The sequence below is a fragment of the Diadema antillarum genome, unplaced genomic scaffold, assembly GCF_040938485.1.
Source record: "Diadema antillarum isolate AM-2024a unplaced genomic scaffold, OU_Dant_1.0 seq00000523_RagTag, whole genome shotgun sequence".
NCBI classification, from domain to species: Eukaryota; Metazoa; Echinodermata; class Echinoidea; order Diadematoida; family Diadematidae; genus Diadema; species Diadema antillarum.
In genome coordinates this window covers 335,397-355,370 of record NW_027271475.1, presented here as the reverse complement: position 1 = coordinate 355,370, position 19,974 = coordinate 335,397, and the positions used below count along the sequence as shown (strand labels likewise).

Genomic DNA, 19,974 nt, shown 5'->3' with positions numbered 1-19,974 from the left:
TTCTCAAACTTAATAAATTCAATCAATATGCCTCAACTAGATACTTGCCTGATAGAAGAATGTACGACTTTAAAGAGGGGAAAATGGCGCACAAGTACGACTTTAAAGGGGATGGCTAGTAACTGATCCGTGGGAATCAGTGGGAATGCTGGAGGATGATAGTTCCAATCCTTGTGGGATTCATCTAAGAGTACATTATATATCTATTGTTGTGTGAAAATTATTTGCTTCAGAATGATCTCATATTCAAGTTAATGTGCAGTTTAATGTTTCCAGGTTAGCGTGCCTGGTCAGTGACGGGGCATTAATCTGCACATTACTTGAATATGAGACCGTTCTGAAGCAAATAATTTTCACACAACAGTAGATATATAATGTACTCTTAAATGAACCCCACAAGGATTGGAACAATCATCCCCCAGCATTCCCACCGATTCCCACTGATCAGTAACTAGCCATTCCCTTTAAACATAATTGACATCTTGACTTGACATACATTGTACGATGACCTTCCTAAAATTGCTGTAAGCATCCCTTTTCCACACCAATGACTCACCACATTTGATGTAGAAAGGCTCGACGCCAAACCATTTGCCATCGCTGGAAATGCTCGCATGACCTGAGGAAGTTTTCCTTCCGCCAAGGTCAGAGGTCACCATCATATGTAAGAGGTCAATGTCCTGGCCAGTGAGCTGCAAGATCTGACCACGGAGGCGACCGAGGCAGAGATGCCTAGCCTCGGCAGGCAACAGGGAGCTGCTGCTCGTAGTGCCTGGTCGTTGGTGATCAAAACAAGAGACAAGATTATATATTACATGTGTCAGCACAATCTGGTGCAAGTTCCAGACTTGAGTGTTTTATATGCACACCAAATCCTTGATAATAAAATTTGTGAATATATACTGTAAAACGAGAAATATTCGCGTGCATTTTAATTTCGCGAATTTCGCGAGCGCCAAGATTCGCGAAATTAAAATGCACGCGAAATTTCTTATCTACACTATATGCATTGAACGCATGAGGCAATTCACGAAAATTTCTTGCCACAAAAAAAGGCTGTCGGCTCCATTTCGCAAAAATTTCGTGCCGCGAATATATCATGTTTTACAGTATACATAAAAAAGAAAAGGATATCCTCTTTTTGTAAATCAAGGGTCAAAATCATATATCACATGTTCCAGCACAACCTGGTGCAAGTTCCAGTGTTTTATACGCACATCAAATCCTTGATAATATAATTTGTAAATAAATATGTATACATAAAAAGAAAAGGATATCCTCTTTAAATATTGAGAATTCATTCAAAGCGAGTGAATATATTTATGATGATGATGATGATGATGACAATAATAATAATGATAATAATAATAATAATAGTAATGAACATTGCTTACACAGCGCATAACACATATTGCATACGTGTCCCTATGTGGTCAAAAAATGGAAAGATTATATATAAACATCCTATCCAAATATCAGAAAAAAAAAATTATAGTGATAATCAGCATCCCATCAATTTTAGTGCATCTGGGACTAAGATAACCTGGCTTCATACCTGATCCGAGTCCATCCACAAACACCATACAGGCACCATGAATGAAGGCCACTGCTGGGTCAACAGGTGAAAGGTCATCCTGGGAGGTCAAGCTACCAGCCTTGGCTGGGGAGCAGCAAACATTGATGAAGTCAACCCAGGACAGAATGTCACGTATGCTGACAGTGCATCTGGGGAGGGCAAACAAATACTTGATAATCAACTAGAGACACGGCAGAATTCAAATGAATCCTGTGCAGATAAGGGTAATACGAATGTACTTTGAAATATGCCTCTTATCAACAGCCACGCATTTAAATTTACAACGTAGCACAAACCTTCAGTCACACTCAACAAACAATCGTGTCCATTATTTGTACATTCTCCTCTCACTAGAACACGCTTTTCATAGACAAAATGTCCAGTCATTCTGAGATAGTCTTGATTTCTTTTCTCACGTGAGAGAATATGATAATGAGGTTTGTCTGACAGAATGAAAAGTGCAAATGAAGAGATACAAATGTATCTTTACCTTGAAGTATATAATAATAATAATAATAATAATAATAATAATAATAATAATAATAATAATAATAATTGACAGTGCTTATATAGCGCATAACACAAAGTGATAATGTCCCTATGCGCTCAAAAAAATGTAAAGAGTAGACAAAAACATACAATTCCAATTACATTGATGGTACCGAGCTTCTTATAAAATGTCAAAATACTGCCAAGTCAAAATAAAAACCGCAAAAAGACATAAGAATAGATTATTTTTTGACCTCTCAATCAATTAAAAATGAATGAATAATCATGATAGCACCATTAGCAGGATGAGCAATTGCCATTTATATCTTTTAGGTCTCTTCCAACATAACTGTAAACAGGTTTCTCATTCATAAAATGTCTAAAATCAACATGTAGATGCACCAAAGCTTCTCTTAATTACTTTCTTACTTCCTTCCTGCTTCATTGTTGGTAAACCACTCGATGAAATCCATCACGGCATTCCCTATCCCACTGGTTCCATCTTGCTGGTTACAGAGCTGCACCCCTTCTCGCAGGTTGTGTTCGATGATCGACACGAGATCGCTGCGGTCCTTGTTCTGCGTGCACCAGACTTCTGTGAAGCGGTTTCTCAGGGCTGGTGAGAGCTATACAGTCACGTACAAACACAAAACAGCAGCAACTTTCATTAAAGGACAAGTTCACCTTCATAAAGATAAGGATTGAGAGAATGTAGCAATATTAGTAGAACACATCATTGAAAGTTTGAGGAAAATCAGACAATCCGTTCAAAAGTTATGAATTTTTGAAGTTTTTGTGCAGTACCCGCTGGATGAGAAGACTACTGCAGTGTATGAATAACTTAGATGTCACATGCGTACAACAATATAAGGAAAATATAAAGAGAATTTCACAAAATTCCATCTTTTGAAAAAAGTACACATTCCCCTGACTTGTTACCGACAATGTTATGGGTAATATTATTCCCCCTGCCTTTAGAAAGAGGCAAGTCAAGTGCTCTTTTATTATGCGAAAAAAGTGAAAATATGTTGAATATTCTTTTACATTTTCTTTATACCGTTGTACGCATATGACTCTCAAGCTGTAGTAGTCTCCTCATCCAGCGGTTCCAACACAAAAATTTTGAAAATTCATAACTTTTGCATCGATTGTCCAATTTTCCTCAAACTTTCACTGATGTGTTCTACTAATATTGTTGCATTTTCTCAATCCTTATGTTTATGAAGGTGAACTTGTCCTTTAAAAAAGGATCAATCTCAACCAGTAGCATCAATATTACAGTACACTGAAAGTAAAACTGCACTTGAACACTTTGACATGGGTCTGAAAGAGCCTCAATTGACATCACATAATACTAATGTTTGCTGCAAACACACAATAAAAATTCTGACAAGAACACTGTTCATTTGAAATCAGGCTGGCTTCAGTCCGTTGATTGCTGTCATCCTTTTTCAAAAATCCTCACACTGCTTGCAATGGCTGTCATGGAAAAGCAAGGTGAAACCGAGCAGATCCAGTGAAAGGGCCATTTGAAATCTGCAAATGTCATTTCCATTCATGAGCATGGTAAAAAGCCTTGCCCATGTAATACCAATCCATCAAAATAACTATTCGATCAGTCACCTTGACCAATGGCATAAGTAGCTACATTTGTCCATCAGTCATTGGCGTGGAATGTATTAAATGCAGTAATTCAATTAAGAAATCCAAATGGGTCCCCAAAGGCCCTTTCACTGGTGGCTTGACTCTGCCTGACACAATGGCCCTCTCTGTGCTTCTAGCACAATTGGCCAATGGCAAAAGCTAAAGTGCAGTGCACACTGAAGTGTTAAAACTAATATTTCCTGCCAGCAGGCTTTCTAGAACTGCACAACAATGGAGTATTAGAAGAGGACGCATTGCTAGTTATTTTTGTAGTTGTTGCTTTTGAATTTTTTTCAAACCAGAAGATACTGGGATTGATAAAAGATAAGACATTCTACTAACTTCTTTCTGATTTGATTGTTTTAGATAAAAAAAGGACATACACATTCAACAGCTACTGCATGACAACTTTGAAATGATGGTTATACATTAAGTACACTAAAAATATCCTTCAGTAAAAAATAATTCATATTGACACTATCTTGAATGCATGCAGCTTGCTTTTCTACAAGACAAATCTGACATATTTCAACGCAGTCATCACAGCTTCATTCTCTCATCTCAAACTGAACCTCTTTTGATTCACAACAATCCCTGACAAATGCTGAATACCAATTGGTACAATGTACCTCCTTCTTGCCAAAGTCTCCGCCTGGGTTCATAGTGGCCACCACCCGGAATCCGTCTTCCGCTCTGATGAGGGGCACCTCTTCCCCCCTGGCCTCCCCGCTGCCCCTCTCTGCCAGGAGGAGGGTCCGCTCCGGCTCCAGGACGCTGTTCAGGCGCTCCAAGACTGAGTCGTCTGCCAGGGAGATCTCGTCGATAAGTAAGACAGAGCCCGCCCTCATGGCCTCGATCAGGGGTCCATCGCACCACTCAAATAACTTCTGGCTCTCCTCCTCCTGACAACGTAATGAGAACATCACAATTTTTAGTCATCCGACAACAGAACAAGATATTGTAAAACCACAACTTTTTGTGCGCATAGAACTTTCACGAATTTTGCAAGGAGCCATGATGCGAAAGTAAAAAGCATAATTTTTTTTTTCCTACACAAGGCACTGAATGCGAGTGGCAATTCGCCAGAATTTCATGCCGCAAAAACAAAGAAAAAGACAAAAGGGCAGTTCCCTCAAATTAGCAAAAGTTTCATACTGCAATGTTTCTTGTTTTGCAGCATCTGTCTTTGGCCAGCATCATAATTTATTGTCATTCAAGACTGGCTCAAGGTGTCCAACTTTGGCTATACGTGTAGTCCTTGGAAAAGACTGCACCATCCAGTCCTGATTCAACCAATAACTATAACACCTATGAACTTTGGGTTGAGACTATATGTACATGCTGCACAAACCTTCCCACCACAAGAAAATTACGTAGTACATTTCAATCATGCGATAAACCACACAGTCAACCTACTTGTACATGTAACCTGGACTGCACTGGAGTGTTAAAAAGAGAACCACTAGGGAGCTATCGATGGAGCTTGATGCAATTACAGTGTAAGGCCCTGTACGTGTACACGTACAGAGTACATTATACATATGTGTGGAGGAACTGCTCCTCAAGAAGAGGTGTGGGGCAATAATAAGCATCGAAGCACACTCACATTCTCGTTACCATGGTGTCGTACAGGCCTGAGACCCCCCAGGAAGTCCGACGTCTCGGTATGGAGATGACAGTTGACGACTTGCAGCTTGTGATTGGCCAGAGCGGCAAACAGCTGGCACACCGTTGTCTTACCACAACTAAGCGATGCATTTGAAAGAAGCAGGAAAATGTATTGTTGTTGGTTTTTTACACAAAAACAGATGACACAAGTGAAATTTCAACAACCAGTCAAGTGAAACACTCAATCAAGTGATGATTTACCACAGCATTAGATTCAACAATGTGTTACTAAGAACAACATGTCTTGAAAGTACACCAAAGACTACACGTAACTTCCAGATGTTCACAGGCAAAACAAAACACGTTGGTGTGGTTGCACATTGCCTATGAAATAGGCATGCACATACCGATGTAATCGCATACTAGTACTGTATATAACCCAGTCCAAAATAAAAAGAGACTTTCCGAAACAGTCTACAAAAAAGCACTCGATTTTGGGAAAAATTTGTTAAAAATTGATCCATCAATGTGCAAAAAATGGCATTTTCTACTGAAAATGATGCTCCCAGGTTCGCCAAAAAGCGAACCTGGCCACCAGGTTCGCCAAAAAGCGAACCTGGCTGCAAGGTTCGCCAAAAAGCGAACCAAAAAGCGAACCTGGCTGCAAGGTTCGCCAAAAAGCGAACCTGGCCGCCAGGTTCGCCAAAAAGCGAACCTGGCAACCAGGTTCGCCAAAAAGCGAACCTGGCCACCAGGTTCGCCAAAAAGCAAACCTGGCCGCCAGGTTCGCCAAAAAGCGAACCTGGCTGCAAGGTTCGCCAAAAAGCGAACCTGGCTGCAAGGTTCGCCAAAAAGCGAACCAAAAAGCGAACCTGGCTGCAAGGTTTGCCAAAAAGCGAACCTGGCAACCAGGTTCGCCAAAAAGCGAACCTGGTCGCCAGGTTCGCCAAATAGCGAACCTGGCTGCCAGGTTCGCCAAAAAGCGAACCTGGCCGCCAGGTTCGCCAAAAAGCGAACCTGGCCGCAAGAACCTGGCCGCCAGGTTCGCCAAAAAGCGAACCTTGCCGCCAGGTTCGCTTTTTGGCGAACCTGGCGGCCAGGTTCGCTTTTTGGCGAACCTTGCAGCCAGGTTCGCTTTTTGGCGAACCTGGCGGCCAGGTTCGCTTTTTGGCAAACCTTGCAGCCAGGTTCGCTTTTTGGCGAACCTGGCGGCCAGGTTCGCTTTTTGGCGAACCTGGCGGCCAGGTTCGCTTTCTGGCGAACCTTGCAGCCAGGTTCGCTTTCTGGCGAACCTTGCAGCCAGGTTCGCTTTCTGGCGAACCTGGCGGCCAGGTTCGCTTTCTGGCGAACCTTGCGGCCAGGTTCGCTTTCTGGCGAACCTGGCGGCCAGGTTTGCTTTTTGGCGAACCTTGCAGCCAGGTTCGCTTTCTGGCGAACCTTGCGGCCAGGTTTGCTTTCTGGCGACCCTGGCGGCCAGGTTCGCTTTTTGGCGAACCTGGCGGCCAGGTTCGCTTTTTGGCGAACCTGGCGGCCAGGTTCGCTTTTTGGCAAACCTGGCGGCCAGGTTCGCTTTTTGGCGAACCTGGCGGCCAGGTTCGCTTTTTGGCAAACCTTGCAGCCAGGTTCGCTTTTTGGCGAACCTGGCAGGGCAGCCAGGGTTCGCTTTCTAGCGAACCTGGGAGCATCATTTTCAGTAGCAAAAGCCATTTTTTGCACATTGATGGATCAATTTGTAACGAATTTTTCCCAAAATCGAGTGCTTTTTTGTAGACTGTTTTGGAAAGTCTCTTTTTATTTTGGACTGGGTTATATGTGGCTCTGAAAAGCAATACAATTTTAAACATTTGACATCAAAGGAACAATCCCATCTACAAATGCATGACATTCTTAACATCAACTTTTATTTACTATCAGTGTGTATACATGAATACACTTGGCACAAGAAAATGAAGCTTGCAAGCTGCAATAAAGACATATAAACTACAATGTATTCTATAAATTAAAAAAAAAAAAAATCTGCATTACATCTAGGTTTACAGTAGGTGCTGATTGTAATGAGTGCCTACGAGTCAGATTTTGTTGAAAACGTACCCAGTTTCACCAACAAGCAGGACAGGTTCGGAGAACTTCAGTGCCTGACCGACGAGGACAGCCAGTCTCCGCATCCCGTAGGTCCAGACGATGTGACCAAAACCGGCCGGAGGAGTTGAAGATGTGACCTGGAGAAGACATCATCGACAAACATTAAAAAAGAATGGACACCTTCTTTCTACTGCTATTTCTCAGTGGTGTGGCAACATCAACATACATTATACAGTCACTGCCATTTACTCAAAACATGGACAGACTGTCACACAGACAAGATGGAATAAAATCACATTTCCAAGGCACTGCTATTTCTACCACTGGCACAAGAAGATACATCAGTTTAAAGTATGTAGTCCCATATATTAAGCTTTGTGAACTGTACAGAAATGACTAAATGTCTGACCACTGTTAGTTGGGACAGTTGCTTGATGGGGACAGACTCCAAAGTCATTTCAGTGAACTGATGATGACTGTATTGCCCCTTGCCACATTGAAAGGCAACACTTTCATGAATAAAAAGCCATCCAAGATGCAACAGATGCCTACTGCATGACTTGTCTGTAAGCCCAAGCTGAAACTGAACCATTTCCCAGCATTAATCAAGATATATTGCTGGGCTTCCAGCACACAAAATCAAACTTCTTTTCATTTCAATAGGGATGCTAATACAGATACCGAGGCTTATCAAATATGAATCCAAACATGCAAATTATCTCAATCAAAATCAGCCTGAAACAGTGTTTTCAAGAACACTGACATTAAATCCAACAGTTTATAATGGCACAATGGAATTTGATAATGAAATGATTCATTATTTCCAAAACACCAGAATAACTTTCTACATACTGATCATAAACAGAGAGTTACATTTAAGTGAAACATTACTCCACATATCACCTGAAAATAATCTCATGGTGTCCGTTACTATTTCACCATGGCAGATTCTCTACATAATCTCATAATGATTTTTTTTTTTTTATTTCATTCAGCCATTCAGTGCCCATTCTGAGCTGGGAGTGGTAGCCGATACCTTCTCAAGAATGTCCCTTGTGACAGGGGAAGTGTGCTCGCTGAGGGTGAAGAGATGCTCCGCGTTCACCACTCTCTTGAAGTGCTTCTGTAAAACTTGTCTGATGGTGTCCTCCTCCTCAGCACGCCTCACTCGACCAGCCAGGAGGATGAATCCTGTCCCACAAAATAATTAGATCTTTTACAAATTGTCCTTCATTAATTAAGATATACACTCATTATTCAGTGTTCTGAGTCATAGCCACAATAAAACTATGGGCATACATACTGAATGGTTGGTGTGTATTTATGTCTATGAAGGGCAATTTGCAAATCAGTCGCAAATAAAAACGCATAAATTATCAATTTGAACTAGAAAAGCACTCTGAGAGCGCAGACCTCTGCCAAGTAGCTACTTTCCACTGATGATCTTGCTCTTCCCAAAGAGATTTTTCTCCTCTCTACCACTAGGGAAAAGCTCTTTGGGCTCTTCCATAGAGATCAGTGATTCCAAACCATAGGTCTACATGCTGAAAATCGCCCAATTTCCCAAATATAGAAGCCTTTTACATCATACACCCTCAGCTGCGCGGCACGCCTCACCCTAACAGAAAGTGGAGCACGCACTTTAGTGCGCGTATGAAAACCTCAAAAATGCGCAGCTTGACCTCCCAAGTTCATTGACCCTAAGGTTGTACCTGCCAAAATTTCAAAATTCCTTCATAAATTCCCCAAATAATCTTGGACCACTACCAAAATTTAATCATCTGTCACTTTTGCTTTTCAACCTTTCCTGCAAGTTTCATCCAAATCCGTGCACAACTTTTTGAGTTATTTTGCACATGGACAAACAAACTATTAAACAAACAAACAAACCAACGGTACGAAAACATAACCTACTCCCTTGGCGGAGGTAATAAATATACAGTACCCGAAGAAATGAGGGATCTGGACCATCACTGGCTCTATGGTAGAAGATGACAGGTCTAGTAGATATGCTACTTGTCTAGCAATTAGGAGATTGTGTGTGTGAATCCCACCCAAGTACAACCTGTATGCCCATGATTTTTGTCATGGCTAATAAGACAAATAATCAGTTGTGAGTGAGTAGTTACACCGACGAAGAACAATTTGCCAATCACTGCATTAAAAAAGAAACAAGGCAAGTGCCAAAATGTGTCTCGCCCATTCGCGTAGAAGAAATTAATATTTTGTTAACTCCTTGAAGTTCATTAACCCCGCCTATGACCTTTGACCTTGTGGTGACCTTCAACTCCCCAAGGGACATTTACCAGCCAAGTTTGGTCACAAACAGACATAGGGATCAAAAGTTATGAGCCATAATTGAAACGCGCCATAAAAACTGAACATTGGGCCCTAAAAGTTTTTTGACCCCTGTCTGTGACCTTTGACCATGTAATGAACTTCAACTTTCCAAGGGACATCTATCATCCAAGTTTGGTCACAAACGGACATAGGGATCAAAAGTTATGAGCCATAATCAAAACTCGCCATAAAAACATAACATTGGGCCCTAAAAGTTTGTTGACCCTGCCAGTGACCTTTGACCTTATGGTGAACTTCAACTCCCCAAGGGATATCTACCATCCCAGTTTGGTCACAAACAGACATATACATCAAAAGTTTTGAGCCATAATTGAAACGCGCCGTAAAAACTAAACATTGGGCCCCTAAAGTTCATTGACCCCTGCCTGTGGCCTTTGACCTAGAGGTGTACTTCATGTTTGGTAAAGTGTGTAACTTTGCATAACCACTCTTCCCTCCAAGTTTGATTGAAATTGAAGTCCTCAGTTGAGCGTTATTCAAGTTTTTGTAGCGTTACGGACGGACAACGGACGGACGGCGGATGGACACACGCCGCAGGCGATCCCTTAGTCTCCCCGCACCTCCGGTGGGCTCGACAAAAATGGATGCAAGAACTGCTCATTTGAATTTTTCTTTATATCTTGTAAAGGGGCCGCATTAACCCTTAGTGTGCTTTGCATACCGGCTGGTAAAGAAAACCCTATAGCAATGTACACAATGCCCACAGTATCCAGTACAGAAAGGGGTAAGACACTTCAAGGCCAAACCTTGAATCACACACTAAACTCAAGAATATCTAGACAAGGTGTTTAATTCAGGCAAGATATTAAGTAAGACTGGAAAACAGACTCTCAGCATTCAAACTCAAATATACCTCATCCAAATTGGAATTTCACAAACCACAGAAATTGGAATGGATGTTAAAAGGTGAAATGTTACACAGCATATGTCATCAAAATTCAGAAAGGCGTAAGTCAAAATAATCATAACTTTATTGCTAAATGAAATAAACACCACATTGGCATTCTTGTGCCCACTGCATGGTAGCCATGAGGTAGGGGCAAGTGAAAATCAAGATTCCAAAGCATTTTAGCAATGTTCATGACAAAATATAAATTGATAGAAAATGTTGGAACAGTTGCATCACATTTGTACTAATATCAAGAGAGAGTATTTGACTTGATTTATTTTATTCTATTAATCATTCATTCATTCATCCATCCATCCATCTATCCATCCATCCATTCATTCATTCATCCATTCATTCATTCATCCATTCATTCATTCATTCAATGACAAGGAGCAAACTAGGAGGCTGCATTCGGCAAGACATCACCTTCATCTGCCAGATGCTGGTTCCAGTCATAGAAACTCTGGTCTCCCTGGTTGGCGAGGCGGTAGCGCTCCGCCCACCTGAACAGATCTCTCAGTGTGATGAAGCCCTGTTTGCCGGCAAACACGCCTGAACCTTTTCTCCTCATCTGAGACATGTATCAAAAACCAGAAGAAACGCAGATGATAGTTCACAAAGTGTACATAAATCATTCATACTGATCAACATGATCATCCATTTTGTCTTATTACCTGTATCGGCATAGCTTGCAGCATCTACTTCATCACCGTGGCAACTGCACATGATATCACAATCATCATCATCATCATCATCATCATCACTATCTTTCCCTATACTATCACCACAACTACATCATTACTATGGTCTATCTCAACAACCGTATCATGACAATTACAGAGTATCAACCAAGGACAATTAACACCCCCCTCAATACTGGTTAGTGATAGGGTTGGAGTAACAATTAGGGTTAGGGTTACATTTAGGGTTAGAGTTTCAGTTTGGGTTAGGGTTAGGATTAGGTTCAGAATAAGGACTAGGGTTAGGGTCACAAGGAGAGTCTGGGGTAATTCTCCAGGGGGTAATTGTCCTAGAACCCTCAACAACACCATCAGCAGCGTTATTGTTGTTAGAAGTAGAAGTATCATTATCAAAACCAAAAAACCCTTGTCATAACACCATTATCATCAATGTCACCATTTTTCAAAGAATGAGAATCATAATCAAACAAACAACCTCATCAATGCATTTGAAATAATCTGGAACTACATGAAGCACAATACTGACAAACTGATGCCTTCTTCAGAAGAAGTGTTTGTTAAAGGTAGATGCAAAACCCTCCCACAATCTTAAAAAGGCGCAATGCATGCAGTGGCGTTTAGTAGCAAGCCACTGGCAGTGTGTGCCCAATTGTGGTGCATCCACCATATTGCCTGGCGCCCTCACCTGCAATTCCAGCATGATTGCCACCATCTTGCGGCTGTAGGATGCCGGGATCTGACAGCGGTCGTGGAGTATCGTCTCCAGCTCGCGGCTAGGAATCTCGTCGAAATGGAGCTCAATGAAGCGATTCCTGAAGGCCCTGGACAGAACCTGAATACATGTAAATTCAGAAAATGAAAGCACCACTGATCCTAAGAATATCTCAATACCTCAGGGTAATGATGTGAGAGAATGAATTTGTCCGGACATTCACAATCACTGTTTCACAAACAGTAGACTCAGATGTCATGACATTAGCTGTAAAAGTCAGTTTGTTTTATTGTGATATGATAATTTAGCATTTCAGTTAGCATATAGATTCAAAAACGCATTCTTCATTGAGCACAAATGCTTGTTGTGATTCGAGTATAATCACTAAGGACATATTATGGCTTTGATATCAATAGTCACTGTTTAAACCTGTAGTGGCTCAATTTCAGAAAATATCAAACTTTCCTGACTGAACTGTACAATGATTTTCAAATGTGCATGAGAAAACTGTAGAGCAAACAAAAAGTTTTCAGAATTACACTCTCACTATCACAAGCTAAATGTGCAGATACTATGCTGTTCAACCATTTATTAATTGGTGTATTGTAACAATACTATCTACGAGAAAATCTGGATACGATTTAATAGTACAGTCACTCATAGACTTTTGCTTTATTTGAGGCATTTAGCATTAGTTTTTCAGTCCTAATTTTTCATAGCTTCATATTCACACAATAGCAGGGGGACTCTGGTAGCATGTACAATGTATGACAATGCACCATACAGATGTAGGTGATTCACGCTGGAAACATTTTATAAACAGAGCCTTTAAAAGAGTGTCACAACACAATTTACGTGAAGCAATGCCCATAAAGACTGATATTCTCTCATGAGGAAATTTTACTTTTTCACATCCCGCACGAAGAGGTATTGCCATTAGCTGAATGGAAGAGAGAAGTTTCCCCCCAAAGAGAGAAGATCGACAAGTGCTGATGATCCTAACACTGCATCAAGCAACACACACACGAGGGAGCCCTTTTCAGAGCACACTCACCTTACGCCCGCCATATTGGCCAGGGGGATTCTGGGTGGCAAAGAGCATGAACTTTGGATGGGCAGACACCACCTCCTGAGTCTCTGGAATGAACAGTTCCCGGTTGTCGTCTAGGAGCTTGATGGAAAAATAATCCCAAGAAACAAGAAATAACAAAAATAAAATATTAAGGAAACTAGAAATGTCGCTATGGCGACTGATGCCTCCGCCATAATGCATGATTCTCCCAATAGGCGTACAGTACAATGTCTTCACATGTGTGATCCATGACAGTTTCACATAACTGGCAAAATATTGATATGACAGGTTTGTCAGAAATGACTTGAATATTCACTTTCCTTGAACTGGGTTTGCTATAATTGTCGAAGAGTGCAGGTGCACATATTTGGGGAATTGAGAATTTTTACTTGAATTCTGACAGACCCTATAAGTTTATGCATTGAGTAATTTCCAAGGTATGAAGAAAGAGTTAATTACAGTCCAAAATAGATTTTTTTTTTTTTTTTTTTTTTTTTTTTTTTGGGGGGGGGACGCATGGAAACCTGGCCTTTGACCCTTAACCTCTGACCTTTGACATTCTGGCTGGAAATTTCCTGGAGAATCTCCATTAGGTAATGCATGTATATATTAAGTTTGAAAACTAATAATGCAAGCATTTCATATATTAGTGTATGAGGGAAACAGTAAAATATTGAGGAGTTGACCTTGACCTTTGACCCCATGACTATTGACCTACGACCCCTAAATTCCCTAGATAATCTCTGCCAGTCAGTACATGTGTATGTACCAAGTTCTATGAAGATACATTGAACCATTTGTGAGAAAAGTGATATTACAACATTTTCACCTAACCTTCGACCTTTTGACCTTTGACCTTATGACATGAAACTCTCTCTGGAGAGTCTATATGCAGTAGTACATGTCTGCACCAAGTTTCAAGAAAATACCTTAGGGCATTGCATAGATATTGGGGAAATAGCAACATTTTTAGCATTTGACCTTGACCTTTTGACCTTTGACCTCTTGCCAATGTCACTAAAATCTACTCAACTAATTGTCCCATCATACATCATCCTTGGACCAAGTTTGGTGAAAGCTGCTTCATCCAGTTTTGAGTTATCACGTAAAGAGATAAATTTCAGGATTTGACCTTGATCTTTGACCTTTGACCTCAGTCCGATTTCACTAAAAAACTAATCAAGTAATTGTCCCATCATACATCATCCTCCGACAAAGTTTGGTGAAATTTGCTCGATCCAGTCTTGAGTTATCGCGTAAACAGATACAATTTCATGATTTGACCTTGACCTTTGACCTTTGACCTTTGGCGGATTTCACCCAAAATCTAATCAACTAATTGCCCCATCATACTTTATACTTGGACCAAGTTTGGTAGAATTCAAGTCAATATTACTCAAGTTATCGCGTAAACGAAAGCGGACGGACGTACGGACGTACGGACGTACGGACGTACGGACGTACAGACGTACGGACGTACGGACGGACGGACAACCCGAAAACATAATGCCTCCGGCACCACTTCGTGGCGGAGGCATAAAAAGAATGACAAAAAGAGAAGAAGAAGGAGAAGAAGGAAAAAGAAGAGAAGAAGAATTACAGACTCTCCTGCAGTAGGTAAAAATGTCAGCCAAGGAACTTTATTTGCATGAGAGGTGTAAAACATTGTCAGGTTGGAAATTGATGTATAACTGTAGTGCGGGACTGTTTGGTGAAACATCAAGATTTGTTTGCAATTATACTGCATTTCCAGATAACAGCTCTTCTTCTCGTGAACAATAAATCATGTCCATGTGAAGTGGAACATCATGATATTTTAAAAGTGCATGTAGAGTCTTCACAGTGTCTCAGTGAACATTGATTGATAATGAATATAAGGCCTTACTCAAGGAAACTTTAATCGCACAATCATCAACAATCACCTGCATCCAGTCTTACAGTTCGTACGTTGTACATACACCTTTGAAAAGCACTCTCCCGCATTTGAGTTACATTCCGGAGTATGAGAAGATTGGGCATACAAATCTGAATAAAGACTGGATCTATTTCACAACCTATCTTATTATTGATCATTGAATAACACACAATAAACAGAAAGTAATTTGAGAACTCAAGATACCTACCCTGTTGAGAGCCTCAAGAACATCAGAGGGCGCTAGATTCAACTCGTCCAGGATGATCCAATGACCCCTCCTCATAGCATCCACAAGAACACCTGATTGAGCGCATGGCGAGGACATACAAAGGAAAAATTCTTTAAAGACATTCATTACATTAACTCCTCAACTATGCGCTGCTAACTACAGTATACATTGTATGCAGCAGACATGTGGTCTATTTCTCGGCACTTTTAGAATGCTAGCGCACCAAGAGTTTTATTGCAAGAAAGTATCACATATTGTTGATGTTTAGATAGGGCAAATGGGCAAGAATAAAAGTAACATTCATCACATATCATGTTAAAGGTAAGGGATACCTTTTACAGACCTCCCAAAATGCAGCAAAACATTAAATATGAACCTCAGGGGACTTGTTTAGGCCACTGCTGAGAAATTTGGAAGTCAACAGTTATCTACAATTTGAATAATGCACAAAACTCAACTACTCAGTAGTTCTGTGTGTCAGCCACACTTAAGCCTTTTTGTTGCCGTCTTCTGTATGTTTTTATCTATAAACCAAATCTAAAAGTATAAGAGCTGATGTAATAACATATAGAGTGTGTGGCAAGAATGTATATAGAAATATTTGTAAGTTTTGATGATCTTTCTTCGCAAAATATACATGATGGACACACATGCAGTGCATGGGTCTGCAAAGGTAGCCTAGTAATGTACTGGAATTTACGGTGAGCCCCGAAAAAAATTCAATTCAAAATCTAACGGTCAATAAAAGTGTACTAAATGTTACGCTCCACTTTCAATACTTTATGGGAGTTTCTAAAATGATACTCTCTTCAACATACCATTGTATTTATACAACTCTTCATTTAAGGCATGCAAATGGGATTCCCTACCTTTAAGTTAGTACATAAATGTGTTGTACTACTTTGTGAGTTTTATTTCCAAATTAACGACAATAACAACGTAACTGACAAAAACACTGAGTACTGTCAGTGTTGATAATGCCTTTTAGAGACTAAAGGAAAATGGCGACAGGAGGTGCTGCTGACATTATGCGAGAAAAGCCTTAATACACATGTTCGACTTCAGAGGTCTGAATCCAGAAACTGCTGACCAAATAAACAGTAGACAGCATACCTTCCTTGAACACCAGCTTGCCGGATTCATCTGCCGCATAGAAGCCAATGTACTCTTGGAGGTCGGTGTGTTCGTGGTTGTTGACCCTGACACAGTGGTTCCCAGTCAGCTGGGCAAGGTAGTTGACCAGGCTCGTCTTGCCCACCGATGTCTCGCCCTGGATCAACACGGGAAAGCGGCTGCAGGGACAGGACACAAAACAAACGAGGGATGGATCCTTTTAATACTGTCCAGTCATCAAATCAGTTTGAAATCATAGCACTTTTCCACTGCAATCCCTTCAACATTAAAGAAATTTCCGCTCCTGAAGATTGACATATGCATACTAAATCACGTCTAGCATGGCCTGCCTTGCTTGTGCAAAGAAAAAGGTTTTTGCTGAAAGGAGTTGTCTTTTTATGCTTGTCATCTGCTTTGTCTCAATACTTCCTTTCTCTGAAAGTGCTGGATATGTCTTGTTTTTCACTGTACAGAAATACACGTGTACACATTATCTCATATCAAGGTTCTAGAATCATAATGAAAATGATAATCACATTTTCATCACTTTACAGACAATCATAAGCATTTACCAGTCAAGAGTATTTCTTACACTCTTCATTGCTACGCATATGACGCTGTCAAATTTATTCATTATCAAGCTTTCAAGCAGATTACCTCATCAACACACAAAGTAAGACTACTGGCAGAAAATTAGATAACAAATGAGTCTTGGGTGGGGAAAGACAGTCAGAAAACCTGTGCACTGCAATATTTAAACAGACAACAGCTGGAGACTGTAAATAGGAGAAAATTTTAGAAGATAGTGTCTTTCTCTACATTAATCCATAATTCTCTTCAACTACAAGTCCACAAGCATTATCTCACTGGAATAAAGGTTTCCCTCTTGTTGGTCTTTTTCAGACAAAATACGTGCCATCACAGTATGTACTCGATCAATCCCTCAAGTGTAACATTTATCAATACTAATCACAACAGAGCATCCTGGTTCATGTATAGATGAATGCAGCAGAATGCAAAACTAAATTATAAACATTACTGATTACATCGTTCAGGTCATGCCACCATCCTCCTTTATCAAACACCGGGTACTCATTTGCCTTTTTGGAAATCTTTTGCTGGAGTCAACTATTGCCATTCATCTGAAGTCTCCAAATCTAACTTGAAGTGCAGGATTTGGCACTGGCTAACGACTACTGGTAAGGGCAGTGGTATGGAATTGTCATGTTTCTGGCAAAAATAATAAAAAATCAAAATCATCCCCTTGCACAAAGACAAGAACTACTACCATGAAATAGATTGCGCGGTCATACAGGTAGCAAAAGGTATAATGAGAAGCTTGCAGCACTCTTTCTTTACATACCCTGCTGAAACAATCCTGGCGAGATCTCTGAGGTTAGCCCTCACTGCTGGAGTGATCACATAGTCCTTGGGTTGATGGGGCTCCCTCTCACCCACTGCAACCCAGTATCCCTCCACCTTGGTGAACTTGCCACCCCCCGCAGGAGGTGGAATGGACTGGCCCAACAGGCCCTTCACGTTAGATCGGCCAATTACATGCCTGCACACCAGCTTCTCCACTACTGGGTGGGATGCACGGTCGAGTTGGGTGAGAAAGCTCAGACAAAAGCTCTGTTTCAAAATTTAAAATGAAGAATAATACACAACTTTTATATTTTGTTTTAAAATATCACTTCAATAGTTATATTATAATGCTTCCTATGATCTCAAAATATTATTTCATGAGTCCCCCCCCCCCCCCTTTTGTTTGGCAAAGAAAAATACAAAATTTACGGCAAAATTCTATGGACACTAAAAAAGTAAAAGTTTCTCTCAATAGTGCTACACTTCAGTGTGAAGATGGTCTTCCATTTCAATTTGCTCTTTTTCTTAAGCTTTGCCACAGAATGACCCTAGTTTACCATCAGCTACTTGCAATGGGTACCAATAACAAATCAAAATGACCATACCTTCATTCCTTACACAGGGAGTGACCAACACAATTTTTGTTCATTTTTTTTTTCAAAGCCTTATCCAAACAACAGGTGATAGATTTGGACATCGCATGGGAAGAACATGCTGTCAATGGTGCAGGCTGCCATTACATAGGCAGGAAAAACCCAATCAATGGACCCTACAGAATTGACAAGCACGTTACCTTACACAATGCTGACAAACTGTAGATATTTGTGAGACTTAGAGGACATCTACGGTTAAATTTACACCTATCACCTTCTAGTCGGTAAATTGCAGGGCACCCTACCCCTGCATGACATCCCCCCCCCCCCTCCCCTTACCTCATAGAGAGACCTAGGGAGAGAGTCAAACTGGTTGATGGAAGACAGCTGCAGGGCACGGCACAGCGTCCGAAGACTGTAGTGGGGTCGGTGGCCTGTTCCATCGGTCAGTTTCTGGACAGCCTCCTTCCTCACAGACAGGTAGAATCTGAACGATAGGTTTGTGGCGGAAAAGATACAGTGTAGCAACAATACCATAAAATCTAAGTTGTAACTATAGCTTCACGGCAGTGGGAAAGGATACATTACATCGGGTTAAACTTTTTGTCAGTGAAGAACTCATCACATGTCTGCACACACATACACATATTACATAATCTGCTTGTACAATGTAAAAGCTCTGACTTGTCACAGTACATGTACCACAAAAGCCTGATTAAAGTAGAACATTGATTCTCTTATTGCAGGAATTTTTCACTTCTCTTAGCTCTGAGCTTTCAAATTATCTAAGAAAAAAAAAAAGGAAATGGCACAAAAAGTCTGGCAAAATTAGCTTTCTGGTTCAGATTACATTTCAAATATCTGATGAAAAACATATCAAAGAATGTGCGAAATTTTGCACAAACATACTAGTTGGCAGCTCTGCCAAAAGAACAGACATGAAAAATAGAAAACGGTAACAGATATTGTTGATATTCAAATACATTATACATATTTTAAACAAGGAAAAGTAGAAATTACGCGGTGCGTAATATATGTCCCCGCCGGAAGTAGCATTTAGTAGCAAAATGTACAATATAGATCAAAAATCACGGTCAAAGGTCAAAGAAGCCAAAGGTCAAAATTCTGTGTAGAAGTTTTGAAGCCCTCACCTAGTGCCATCACATAAAGCAAACGGAATCGAAATCGGGTTAGAAATGGCGGAGTAGCATTTTGTAGCCAATGTACAATATAGGTGAAAAATCAAGGTCAAAGGTCAGAGGTCAAAGGTCAAAATTCTGTGTAGAAGTTTTGAAGCCCTCACCTAGTGCCATCACATAAAGCAAACGGAAGTGAAATTGGGTTAGAAATGGCGAAGGAGTAGCATTTTGTAGCAAAATGTACAATACAGGTCAAAAATCAAGGTCAAAGGTCAAAGAAGTCAAAGGTCAAAATTCTGTGTAAAAGTTTTGAAGCCCTCACCTAGTTCCATCACATAAAGCAAACTGAATCGAAATGGGGTTAGAAATGGCAAAGGAGTAGCATTTTGTTGCATAATGTACAATATAAGTCAAAAATCAAGGTCAAAGGTCAAAGAAGTCAAAGGTCAAAATTCTGTGTAGAAGTTTTGAAGCCCTAACCTAGTG

At 40.6% G+C, this 19,974-nt stretch overlaps 1 protein-coding gene across 1 annotated transcript in view; it reads right to left on the bottom strand.

Annotated features, from left to right (window-relative positions):
- The window catches only part of LOC139734351 (midasin-like), a 132,495-nt gene that overhangs the window by 65,278 nt on the left and 47,243 nt on the right, over nt 1-19,974 (bottom strand). The window contains exons 22-35 of the mRNA XM_071645142.1: nt 18,689-18,836; nt 17,755-18,023; nt 16,392-16,570; nt 15,258-15,349; nt 13,117-13,233; nt 12,036-12,182; nt 11,076-11,220; nt 8,436-8,590; nt 7,409-7,536; nt 5,316-5,454; nt 4,339-4,608; nt 2,495-2,691; nt 1,556-1,725; nt 557-772 (exon numbers count right to left, since the gene is read on the bottom strand). Coding sequence (XP_071501243.1) covers nt 557-772; nt 1,556-1,725; nt 2,495-2,691; nt 4,339-4,608; nt 5,316-5,454; nt 7,409-7,536; nt 8,436-8,590; nt 11,076-11,220; nt 12,036-12,182; nt 13,117-13,233; nt 15,258-15,349; nt 16,392-16,570; nt 17,755-18,023; nt 18,689-18,836 — 2,372 coding nt within the window. The remainder of the gene's footprint in view (nt 1-556; nt 773-1,555; nt 1,726-2,494; nt 2,692-4,338; nt 4,609-5,315; nt 5,455-7,408; nt 7,537-8,435; nt 8,591-11,075; nt 11,221-12,035; nt 12,183-13,116; nt 13,234-15,257; nt 15,350-16,391; nt 16,571-17,754; nt 18,024-18,688; nt 18,837-19,974) is intronic.